The sequence below is a fragment of the Dama dama genome, chromosome 22 (assembly GCF_033118175.1).
Source record: "Dama dama isolate Ldn47 chromosome 22, ASM3311817v1, whole genome shotgun sequence".
NCBI lineage: Eukaryota > Metazoa > Chordata > Mammalia > Artiodactyla > Cervidae > Dama > Dama dama.
In genome coordinates, this window is record NC_083702.1 from 7,312,903 (window position 1) to 7,325,722 (window position 12,820).

A 12,820-nucleotide genomic window follows, 5' to 3' on the forward strand; every position below is an offset into this window, starting at 1 on the left:
TGGCGACCGGTTCAGGGGCCTCATCCCTCTGGTCCCCTCACAGGCTTTCGCTCAGTGTCCAGGCTTGTGGTCTTAGGCCCAGGGCCCAGTGCTCTCCTGACCTGTCCCACCAGCGACGTCCCCAGCTGGGCTGGGCTCCGGGGTAGGGAGGGGCTGGCTTCTCGGCAGTGGGCGTCAGTGAATGGCTGCTCTGAGCCTCTGGAATCCCAAAGGGCCATGGGAGGCTCCTAACGGCCAGGCTGGGCCGCCCTGGACTCAAGGGCACCTGGGGGGTGGTGCCCTGCTGTCTGCCCTCCCCAAATCTCCTCTGTCTTCCCCAGACTCTGACCCTTGGAGAGATGTCTGCAGTAGGAACAGGGAGACTCCAAACACGGCCACACTCTGGTGGTCCCAGAGCTGACCTCTCTTCTGCCTGCATCGCCGTGCACCCTGATTAGTTCTCTGACCCTCAGACCGTCTTGCCCACCCGTCTGAGGTCTTTTGTGGAGCATGCTGGAGACTAAAGCAGGGGCCGTCTGCTTCAACAACTATCCCTCTGAGCCTGTGCTCACTCCAGCTGGACCCTGTACTGAGCCCCTGAGCCTGCGAAGATGACCCTCCCCTGGGGTTGAGGAAACCCACAAGGCCTCCCAGCCTGGCGCTAGCATTGCGGGCTGTCCGCAGACCCTGGCCCTTGGGCTGGGCTGGGTGTCTTCTTCTGTCTGTTTCATAGAAATCAGTTCAGTTCAGTCTCTCAGTCGTGTCCGACTCCTTGCGACCCCATGGACTGCAGCACGCCAGGCCTCCCTGTCCATCACCAACTCCCAGAGCTTACTCAAACTCATGTCCATCGAGTCGGTGATGCCATCCAACCATCTCCCCCTCTGTCGTCCCCTTCTCCTCCCGCCTTCAGTCTTTCCCAGCATCAGGGTCTTTTCCAATGAGTCATAGGAATAGTCATAATAATTATGGTGCTAATGATAGCTACCATTTACTGAACACTTACTATGAGCCAGCACTACATCAGGGCTGGGAAGAAGCATGCAGCCTGCTCAGAGAGATGATGTAAACAATCCTTACAGTAACTGTAGGGCAGTGATGGCTGACATTGTCTGAGCACTGACCCCCAAGCCAGGAACTAGACTAGCATTCTTCTGGCATCTCCTTCACTCTTTGCCTCATCCCCTGTTTTCTCCTGATGAGGACATTGCGGCCCACACCATCCTGTGTGGTCTGGTCCATCTTCCTGCGTGTCACTCCCCTTAGCCAGTGAGCTTCTGGAGCCGTGATGGCCAATAGAACTTTCTGCGATAATGGGAATGTTCTATATCTGTGCTGTCCAATGTGATAGCCGCTGACCACACGCAGCTGGTGAGCACTTACCATGTGGCTACAGTGACCATGGAACTGAATGTTATTTCATTTTAATTTATGGTTATTATATTGGACAGCACAGTTCTGAAGGACCTGGATTTTATTCTTCTCTGGGTCTTCCCCCAGGGCCTGGCAAGGATTAGCCTCTTAAGTTTCTGTAGAATAAATGAATAAAAGGGAAAAAATGATTCAATGAATGGCGGATATGTGGACCTAGGAACTGTCCCTCTTCTTATCCATTCTCTCCCCCTCCAGCTTTAGGTTTTCAAACTTGGCTATGCTCTGGTTGCCAGGGCAACCTGCTGGAAGGTTGGGTGGGGGAGGGGATCTGCCTGGAGTTCTCCCCCATTCTCCCCTGCCTTTGAGGCCTGAGGACCAGCCTGGTTCCCGGAAGAACAGAGGAGGCTGGGGGAGGGGCTGGCACAGCTCTTTCTGGATAGGTTGTGTGTGGGGGGAGATTTTACTGCCCACCCCACTGGATCACATTATCTCTGAGATGCAGAAACCCCGAGCTGGAGTCAGGGGTCTTAGCTTCTCTCCTCTCTTCAGCCAGTGACTCAGTAGCAGCTTCTATCAGATCTCTTGCCCATCTGGGCCTCAAGTTGCCTTTTTAAATAGGGACCAGATGCCTTCATGTGGCCTCTTGAAGGTCTAGAACTCCTCTATCTTGCTCCGTGCCAGAATGTTAGGGCCTTGAGAGCAAGGTATGACTCTTGTTCATCTCGGTATTCCTACTGCCCATCTTCCCCAGCTCGCTCTTCCATTCTGGGGGTCCTAGAGAAAACTGCCTGCCCTCTAATTGCAAGCTTGGGTTCAGCTGCCCTCTAGTGGCCCAAAGTAGCAATGACCACCCCACCTTGTGCCTGTACCCGTTTCTTTGCCGCTAAAGGAAAGATTGACAGGTCTGAAAGCAGCCTCAAAGGACAAACCTCCACCCAAGCAAAAAATCCTCGTGGTAGCCTCCCAGACAAGTGACACGAGCTCTAGAGTCTCCAACCTGGGTGTGTTACAGCTGTCCAAGATTTTGAACAAGTGGATCTCTGTGAGCTCCTGTTTCTTCATCTGTGAATTGGAAACTGTATCAGTCAAGACAGGTTAACTTATGTCGCACTCACAAACAATTCTGCAATCTCAATGACTTGTAATGTTGAATGCTTGTTTCTGATACATGCCTGTGTCCACTGTGGTTTGGGTCCACTGTGGTTTGGCTCTGCTCCATGTCATCTCAGGGACCCAGGCTGATGAAGCAGCCACCTTCTGGAGCTGGGCTGGTTGTTGAAGCAGAAGGAAGGAGACAGTGGTAAAGCATGCAGAAGCTATGAAATGCATTGGCCTGGACTTTTCGGATCACAACTCACCAGCAAGAACTAGTCGAATGATCCCAGCCATTACCAGGAAGCAAGGAGATTAACCCTACCGTGTGCAAGAACTGAACAGCCAGAAGTATTTGGTGAGCAGCACTGCTGGCCCACATGCACGGCTATGAGGATGCAGTGAGAAGTGCCAACGCATTAACCATCATACAATGAATTGAGTCCTTCGCCATTGAAATTACTGTCTTGGGGACTTCCCTGGTGGTCTAGTGGTTAAGACCTCGCCTTCCCATGCAGGGGGTGTGGGTTTAATGCCCGACTGAGAAGCTAAGATCCCATGTGCCTTGTGGCCAAAAAACCAAAACATAAAACAGAAACAATGTTGTAACAAAGTAAAGACTTCTAAAAACAGTTTACATTTAAAAAAAAAAAAAAAACTCCATTAAAAAGGAAATAATTGCTCATAATTCTGATTTCTTCTTTTATTTACCCTTGTGATTTCCAGGGACCTCTGCATCAATTCCAGCTGTTTACAGCTGCAGATACAGAGAGGGTAGTGGACTCGCCAGGCTTTACCCGATGAACCAGTAGCTGAGCACCCACGTCTCCAGGGCTCCAAATTCTGAGCCCCGCATCCCTCACTTGATGGGGTGTAGGAGAAGGGGCTCTGCATTCCCAGGGTTCTTGGTAAGGACGCTGGCTGACCGTGTGATGGTCTTTTGTGGGGTGGGGTGGGGGGGTAGCTGCCACTCTCCTCCCAAAGCTGGTCCCTCAAGCCTTCCCAAGGGAAGCCTTCACTCAGTCCGAGTGGAGAACGAGGGGGTAGAACAATGAGCAGCCTATGCCGCCCTCCGGGGCCAGAGTCCGAACATTGCAGCCACGCCTACGCAGGGACCCTGCACATTCCCGCCTCCTGTCCTGGGCCCAGCCCAGACACACCCACTTATCCTGACAGCAACCAGATGGTGGGAAAGGAGGGCCCCCAGGGCTCTTCAAAACTTCCCAAAGTGTTTTTTAAAACCTTCATAACAGCTGACCTGTAGGAAGACTCCAAGCCTCTCTAAAATCTTTTGTCTCTCAGCAGCTGGGCAGCCCCTGGCAAGACAGAAACAGGTGCCATTCATCCAACAAGCATGATGCCCTGTGCCGGCTGTCCATAGACACGTGCACAAAATCACAGCACGAAACTGGGGCCGAAATGGGGAAAGCTGCTGGTGGGGTCAGGGAAGGCTTCCTGGAAGAGGTAGCAACTAGAGAGTGATCAGGTTCTCTCCCGGGACCTAAGCCTTACCTGAAATACAACTTTCGGCTTGTTCAGCCTCCTCTCCCACCACTTACGCACCGGTATTCTGTGCCGCGACCACGTGACACCCCTCACAATCCTCAAAAAGGACTGGGTCCTCCCTAACCTCCACGGCTTTGCACTTGCCGGCTCCTCTTCTCTTTACAGGGAATACTCTTATTCAGCCTTCAAAACCTACATCGGCAGTCATATCCTCCTTGATAAACCCCTTCCCTGGGATTCAGTTCTATTTTCAGTTTCTCACCCATCCTTCTCTTGCTACAATTACAGTTGTTATTTGTTTCCATATCCATCTGCCCCTCTAGTCTGTGAGTTCCTCTGATTGGGAGATTATATCCTGTTTGTCTTTGAATTCTTGGTGCCAGTCCTAGCGCTGGCTTCGAGCAGGTATGTGACATGCCTCTGTAGGGTTCAGGAAAAGAGTTATATTCTGTATACCATTCATACACTGCTTTCTTGCCAACTATCTCTTTTGACGTTTGCCACGACCCAGTGAGGCACTGCAGGGGGCATTTCTCTGAGTTTTAAACATCTATGAAATCTCTGTGCCTGGTACACAGAAGTGCTTGGTGAACTCAGCTGTGTGTCTGAGAACAGGAAACTTGCCCCCCAAAATGCAACTGATTTTTATTTATTTTATTTTTGGCCACACTGGGTCTTCATTGCTGTGCACAGGTTTTTCTCTAGTCACGGTGAGCGGGGGCTCTTCTTCATTTTGGGGCACAGGCTTCTCACTGTAGTGGTTTCTCTTGCTTCAGAGCACAGGCTCTAGAGCACCGGCCTAGTAGTTGTGGCTTTCAGGCTTATTTGCTTCTTGGTGTGTGGGATCTTCCCTGACCAAGGACTGGGCCTGTGTCCCCTGCATTGGCAGGAGGATTCTTAACCACTGGACCACCAGGGAAGTCCCCCTAAAAACACAATTTAAATGAACAGCTTTATAGGACTTACTATTGTGGGGCCCTGACATCAAGCTGCTCCCTGGGAAGCCCTGGCAGATGGAAAAATCTGCCTCCATGGACCCTGGCCTGTGTCTGTGACCTCTGCCATCTGGGTCAACCTTGTAAAAGTGATGCTGAAGGCGCCATCTACTGTGTTGCTGTTAACATCCCTTTTGAGACATTTCTTTTAGTATTTAGAACCAGATCACTTGTCTTTCATTAAGGGTCGACCGCTCCCTCCTATCACCTACTGGGAATTAAATGACCTCTTTATGTTTCCTCTTTCCCTCTGGCTGCCAGGAAGCTCAAAGACAAGGAGCAAAAATACAGCAGGAGTCAGAGTCAGAATATTTCCTTCTCACCCCCGTGTATGTGGCTCCTTCAGCTGAAACTTCTTAGGTCCTTTATGGGAAGAGCACATATAAATAAACATTTAATCTAGAAAACATTTAGAATCTAGAAAAATAGTACTGATGAACCTATTTACAGAGAAGAAATGGAGATGCAGATGTGGAGAAGGGACTGATGGACACAGCAGGGGAAGGAGAGGGTAGGACAAATTGAGAAAGTAGCGTTGACGCATGTGCATGATCACGTGTGAAATGGATAACTAGCAGGAAGCTGCTGTCTAACACGTGGACCCCAGCCTGGTGCTCTGTGATGACCTAGAGGGGCAGAATGATCATGGGAAGGGCTGAAGCTGAAGCTCCAATACTTTGGCCACCTGGCACGAAGAGCCGGCTCATTGGGAAAGATTGAGGGCAGGAGGAGAAGGGGGCGGCAGAGGATGAGATGGTTAGATAGCATCACTGACTCAGTGGACATGAATTTGAGCACACTTCGGTAGATAGTGAAGCCTAGCATGTTGCAGTTCATGGGGTCACAAAGAGTTGGACATAACTTAACGACTGAACAACAAAAAGAGGGAGGGGAGATATATATATATACACACATATAATTATGGCTGATTCTCACTGATGTATGGAAAAAACCAACACATTGTAAAGCAATTGACCTCCAATTAAAAAAAAGAAAGACTAAATAAATAAATATTAATGTGATAGGCCCTGGGGAGAGCACTGGGAAAGGATCCAGGCTTAAGAGCAGAAAGCTTGGGTAAATCCCCTACCCTCTCAGCCTCAGTCTCCTTGCCAACCTGAGATGGTAGATTCTGCCAAGACTTGTGGATACAGCCAGCCTTACTGTGAAGACTGGCCACTGCTCAGGCCTCGGGTAGGGTCACAGTCAACCTCCCCCTGTTTCTGTACACCCATTTCACTACCCGCCCAACCCCGCTCAGGCTGTGAAGCTCGTAACCTTGAACACCTTCACACTTTAGATCCAGGATGGCCAGAATTTTTATTTTTAAAGAGGAATCGGGATTTTCCAGGCAGTGCAGTTGTTGGGACTCCATGCTTCCACCCACGTAGGAGGCATGGGGTTGATCCCTGGTCAGGGAACTAATATCCTGCAAGCAGTGTGGTGCAGCTTTAAAAAAAAAAAGGGGGGGGGGGGGAGTCAGAAAAAGACTTTCATGTGAAATCTCCTGACTTAAAAAGGTTGCAATTAATTTGCATTTGTTCAAACTTGGCTGCAGGCCAGATCTAGTCTGAGGCATTCCCTGACTCAGTCAGTTAAGCCTAATAGTCCAAGAGGGATTGTCTGATGAGTCTGGACCAGGGGTGAGGGGAAATTTCCATCATTCTTTCTGAGCCCTGGCTTCCTTCCATAACATCCCAAGAGACCTGACTGCAGGAGTCGGAGTCAGGTTCTGAGAGGACCTGAGCTCAGGTCATGTGGGCAGGTCCAGAGGACCCTGTTCCAAGCTGGACCTTACAGAGGACCCTGCCCTAGCCTCAGGTGGTGAGTTTAAAATGGGCATCTGACCTAGGATGAGCCATGAATCCTTCCCCTGAGATGTATGTGCTTGCAGCCAGAGAGTATGTGCGTGCGTGCAAAGTCGTTGTAGCCCACCGGGCTCCTCTGGCCATGGGATTCTCCAGGCAAGCATACTGGAGTGGGTTGCCATTTCCTTCTCCAGGGGATCTTCCCGATCCCGGGATTGAACGTGCATCTCTTATGTCTCCTGCTTTGGCAGGCGGGTTCTTTACCACAAGCGCCACCTGGGAAGCCCTGCAGCCAGAGAGAGGGATGGGTAACTCTCTCTCCAGTGCCCAGAGCTGTAAGACATAAAATTTGCCAGCAGTTAGCTACTGCATTTTCCATGATGGGGGCAGCAGGGGTGGTTAGTGAAATGGGTATACAGAAACAGGAATAAAAAATGGTTTGAGAGGACTTCCCTGGTGGCCCAGTGATTAAGACTCTACACTCCCACTGCAGGGGGCATGGGTTCGATTCCTAGTTGGGGAACTAGGATCCCACAGGCCACATGGTGTAGCCAAAAAAAAAGAAGACTTGAAAGAGAGTCCTAAGGGGGAGTGCCTGTCTAGCTGTCCTGAGTCCCTGCCACTCTCTTGTCCTACAGGGCTGGACCACCCCAGTGTCTTTGTGATAACTTTCCCCTTCTTACCCAAGTCAGTTAGTGAGTCGGAATTTTTCTGTCCCTGGCAATCATTGGTCCTAACTCATGCACGTGGCTTCTGCTAGGGCACTTTCCTCTTTCCTGATAAACAGAGGCAGCACCCAGCTCCTAGTCCCGGCCTCCCAGCCCCGTCCCCCATGCCTCACACCTCTACCCACTCAGCCTTGTAAAGGAAGACGTTCATGACCACCCCCACTGAAAGGAAGAAAGCTCAGAATACACTGGGGCTGGCGCTGCCAGAGACACTGAGGCGTCTGGAACTGGCTACTGAGTGGGTGGTGTGGGTGGTGCTGGTTCCCCCCTCTTTCTGGTGTGGGGCAATGAAAGACACCGGAAGGACCCTGCCCTCCAGTGGGTCCCTACAGAACCCACTCACCTGCTCACCTACCTCCGCCATGCCCTGCCTGCCCTGAAAGTCCATACAGAGAGCCCCAACTCACATACCCACCAAACTGAGGGTTTCCGTCCATTCTCCCCATTCCAGACTCCCAGTCTCAAACCCAGGTACTGGTAATCCCCTGGGTCACCCTGGTTCACTTCTCTCCACCCTTGTATCCTCCTCTATAAAGCAGCAGCCTCAGTCCCTCTTGGTTTTCACCCAGCATCCCTTCCCTTTCCCCTCCCTTCCCTTTCCCTTTCCTTCCCTTCCAGCTGCAACCTACCCCTCAGACCATGAGATCAGCAGAGCAACTCCAGCCCTGTCCCCTGTGGTTGGAGCTGGAGCTGCCTGGTGATCAGCGCACCCATCCCCTGGGCTCAAGAACCCGGGGGCTGATGGGAACTTTTTGCTTGAACACGACGTGTGCTCCCTCCTGAGATCAATGTACTAGGGCTGTGTGAGCCTGGGACTGTCTGGGTAACTTACCACCTCATGGAGAAGAAAAATCCACCTGGATGGAGCCTGCAGGGCTGAGCGAGATGGGGAGAGAGAAGGATGGCTCGATGGAGCACTGGTGACATCCTTGAGCCCCAGGGTCCAGCCGAACCTGAGTCCAGGAGTAAACCCTTTTATTGCAGCTATTTTCAGTTTGGTGCCTTGTGGCTGCAAGAGTCTTGGGCGGTAGTGTGGTAGAGTCTCCGAAAGCTACAGAACACTCTGCTGGGTCAGACGGAGGTCAGGGCGGTGAAACTCAGAAATAACAGAGCTGGGCCAGGTTGAGACAAGAGAGGTGCCCAGCACTGGTGCCCCTCTTGCCTCGCTCTAACCTGGTTCTGCAAGACAGCCCCTGCAATTCCCAGGTTGGCTCCAGGGGGGAGGGTAGCCCCACCCCTCAAGGTGAGAGAAGATAGCTTTTGTCCTGGCTGACTCCTAAAATGGGGCTTGTTCAAGAGCAAGCCTAGGCCTTGGGTAAGGAGATCTGATCCAAATCTCAGCCCCTTGCCCTGTGCCCTTGGCAAGTCCCTATGAAAACAGAATGGCAGGGATTCCCTGATGGTTCAGTGGTTAAGATTCTGCCTTCCAATGTGGGGAGCATGGGTTCAATCCCTGGTTAGGGAACTAAGATCCCTGGTTGCAGGATCCCTGATCCTGTGGGGGTACAGCCAAAAATTTAAAAGAAAAGATGGAATGCCAGCTGCCTCCATGTGTTCTCCCCCTTTCAAGGAGGGAGGACTTTTTTTATCTTATTATTTTATATTGGAGTATAGCCAATTAACTGTGCTCTGATATTTCAGGTGAACAGCGAAGGGACTCAGGAATACATATATTTAATACATGAACCCATTCTCCCCCAAATTCCCCTGCCATCCAGGCTGCCACATAACATTGAGCAGAGTTTCATGTGCTAGACATTAGGTCCTTGTTGGTTATCCATTTTAAACATAGCAGTGTGTACATGTCGAACCAAAATTCTAAAGGAGGGGGACTTTTTTTCATGAAGATACAGCTCTTCCCAGACTCCCTTGCAGCTAGGAGTACCCATGTGACTAAGTATTGGCCGGTGAAGTGTAAAGGGAACTAAGGGTCCAGCCAGCCAGAGTATCCCTCAAGAGGGCAGGTGACCACTTCCAACCTCCTTCCACTCTGCTCCTCAGGGTACAGAAGACCCCCCTGGGGGGGGGGGGGCACCAACCAACAACATCCCTTTAGCAAGAGAGGAGCAACTCGGGTCCCTGAACACTGCGTGGACCTGGCCACCAGACCAGTCTGGATAACCTCCATATGAAAGAACCATGAGAAAGAAAGGATGTTCTATTTGGTATCAGGCTGTATTGTTTTGCATCTCTGTGCCTGAATTTATGTCCTCACTGGTTCTCTACCCCAGGGATTCCAGTTAGCATTTTTGGTTGTCCTGGGTCAGGGGAGGGCACAGGGCTACTGGTTTCTATTGCGTGGAGCCCAGAGGTGCTCACCACCCTACTGCATGCACAGGACAACCCCCCACAGCTAAGAATGAATGATCTCATCCAAAAAGTCAACGATACACCCGCTGAGAAATTGCTCTTTCCTTCTGGCGATTCAGTTCCCATCCCCCAAATGGGGGATATTGAATGATCATGGGGTTTTTTTGTTTGTTTTTGTTTGTTTCTGGTTGCACTGGGTCTTCATCACTGGGCATGGGCTTCCTCTAGTTGTGGCAAATCTGGGCTACTCTTTGTTGTGGTTCTCGGGCTCCTCACTGTGGTGACTTCTCTTGTTTCAGGGCACAGACTCTGGGCACACAGGCTTCAGTCGTTGCAACATTTAGACTCAGTAGTTGTGGCTCACAGGCTCTAGAGTGTGGGCACAGACGTTGCAGTGCATGGACTCAGTGGCTCCATGGCATGTGGGATCTTCCCGGACCAGGGATCAAACCCATGTCCTCTGCACTGGCAGGAGGATTCTTATCCACTGCACCACCAGGGAAGTCCCTGAACTATCATGTTTTTTATGAGGATCTGGTGAGATGACAGACATGAGCCTACTTTTAGGAAAGGAGACAGTCCTGCTGAGATAGTCACGGAGTCTTTATTATTGCAATAAATTAAGGTGGAAGCCCCAGAGAAGGGGAGTGAGGCCAATAGATGTCCAAAAAGGAAGGGTGGTGCTCCACAGAGGAAGGGGCTCCAGGGTGGGCTTGGGGGGGCAGCACAGGACCAGGAGAGGAGGCAGAGCTTCTGCCAGCAGCCTCAGTCTTGGGAAAGGAGAGAAAGGGGGAAGTCCAGCCAAGGAAGGGGGACGGGAACTGCTGCTGGTGGCCCCCATAATGCCCAAGGAACTCACCCCGTCCCCCACTTCCCACCCTACCTGGGGCCCCCCTCTCCCTCTCACACATACATGCTTCTCCCCCCCACCCTGCTGTCTCCAAGGCTGCTTATTCCTCCAAAACTTTCTCTCCCTCTGTGACACACACACACATACACACACCTCCTTCCTCTATGGTCTGGCCCCTGGCACGCCCCATCACATACACTCATCCACGCTAAGTTTGGGCCCAGAGCAGTAGAGCTGGGCTGGCCTGAGCTGACTTCCCTCCAAAGGGGGCCCTTTCCTTTCAGCAGACTTGAAGCCCGGCCCGTGGAGCTGCAGGATCGAGACCATCGGCTGGAGCGGGGAGCTGAGTGTCACCCAGGATCCTGAAGGGACGTGGGAGACCTGGAGACTCAGGACAGGCAGAGTGCCTGGCTCTGGGTGGAGGGCCAGGAGCGCCGGGCAGCACAAAGGCACTGGGGGGAGCAGGACGGTGTCCCGGAGCTGGGGAGGGCAGGCGTGGGGTGAGCCGGCTTGACCTGGAGAGCAAGCCCCGGGGCCATCAGCAGCAGCAACATCTCAAGGCACCCCAGGTGCCCCTTCCCTGCACAGCCGGGTCCTCCTGGAGCATCTCCTCCTGGAAGGAGCCAGGCTGCAGAGCGATCGCCCGGAGGACCAGGGGTGGCCTCCCTCTGCCCCAGGGTCTCCAGGCTGGGCGGCGCGGGAGAGGGCACCCCCTACCGCCACCAGCACAGGTCAGCTCAGACCTCGGGGCCCCCGAAGGCCAGGTTGTCGCGGACCATCAGCGTCTTGCGGAAGTCGCGGTCCACCAGGGGGCGCTGCATGCGCCACTTGTGCGCCTCCTGCAAGCCGGGCTCGAAGTAGTAGATGCAGGCGCCGAAGCCCACCAGGATGAGCACAGAGATGAACAGGTAAACAGGCACGAACCAGTCCAGGAAGTGCGGCATCGCGGCGGCCTTGGCTGCTGAGACACGGTCGGTGAGAACCAGCAGAGAGGCGGCTCGTCCACCCACTCACCCACCCTCCCTCCCAGAGGGGGCACCCGCGGTCTTCACGGAGCCAGGCGGCCAGAGCATCACCTCGCAGGTGGGTAGACCGACACCCGGAGAGTGGAGGGCAGTGACTCAGCATCCTGGCCCCTGAGCAAGCACACAGCCATCCAGACACCCACCCACCCAGGGGCCCACCCAGCTCCTACTCACAAGGAAGCTTATAGCGGAGGGCCCCCTATGCCTCAGTCCCTCAACAGAACTTGTGGCCTCAGGCCAGTTGCCTAACCTCTCCTGGCCTCAGCATTGTCCCCGGCAGAAGGGGGGACAACTACCAGAGACTTGATGGGACGGGGAGGTGACTGACCTCTCAGAGCTCTCAGTAAAGGACGACTCGGTCAGTCCTCCTTTGAGCTCCCTCTCCCGGCTCTGAAGCATCTGCAGAGGCTGCCACTTGCCGGCCCCCTCACAGATGAGTGGGTCCCCAGCCACCCGTACATCCTGGCCAGGGGTCGCTTGGTGAAAGCGTGGTGAACAGCCACCCATCCCCAGGGAACCTGGTTGATATCAACAAGGTCTGCACAGGCTCCCGAATTCAGGCCCATGCCCCATGTCATAATTATAAGAGCATGGACACGGGCAGCAGCCCCCAAAGACAGGCCTTAATTTCCACGTCCATAAAAACGGGAAATTATAGGGCTGTTGTGACTGTTAAAAAAGATAATTTATATAAAATGCTCAGAACCAGAGCCTGACGCTTACTGAGTGCTACATAGTACTTTGTTCTTGGTCTCTGAGCCTCAGTTTTCTTATCTGTAAAATGGGCATAGAAGTAGGACCCACTTCTTAAGGTCTCTGTGAATGTTTAACAAGACAATGCCTAAAGTGCCTTTAGCATCATGCTGCCTGGAGCAGAATCAGCACTGGATGAATACTAGCTGATTTTATTTCCAGGGCACCAGAGGTGGGGAGAGCAGGAAATGGAAGCTGGCAGGTTTAAGGTGATTCACAAGCGTTACATGTATCCAGCTCCTTAGAGTGGTCCACCCCTGCTCTCTGCCAACCTTGCCAGCCGCATCTCCCGCACTCCACGCCATCAGAGGGAACCACTTGTCAGTCACCTGCGTGTGCCTGCATGTGATACAGTCTCCATCTCCGCATGTGCTTTCATTTTCCTGGAATGTCCTTTGCG

The 12,820-nt window shown here is 52.6% G+C and overlaps 1 protein-coding gene across 3 annotated transcripts; it reads right to left on the reverse strand.

Moving 5' to 3' along the window:
- Positions 1–10,377: 10,377 nt before the first annotated feature.
- On the reverse strand, positions 10,378–12,820 carry SMIM45 (small integral membrane protein 45). Of its 3 annotated transcripts, none has more exons than XM_061124034.1 (3): positions 12,750–12,820; positions 11,386–11,600; positions 10,378–11,157 (listed from the first exon to the last, which is right to left on the reverse strand). In XM_061124034.1, the coding sequence occupies exons 1-3, from the start codon at positions 12,787–12,789 to the stop codon at positions 11,032–11,034; spliced, it is 381 nt and encodes a 126-aa protein (XP_060980017.1). In that variant the 5' UTR covers positions 12,790–12,820; the 3' UTR covers positions 10,378–11,031. The 3 variants fall into 3 exon arrangements, with proteins under 3 accessions (XP_060980017.1, XP_060980018.1, XP_060980019.1); XM_061124035.1 differs by lacking the exon at positions 12,750–12,820 and adding an exon at positions 11,996–12,061; XM_061124036.1 differs by having other exon boundaries at positions 10,378–11,600.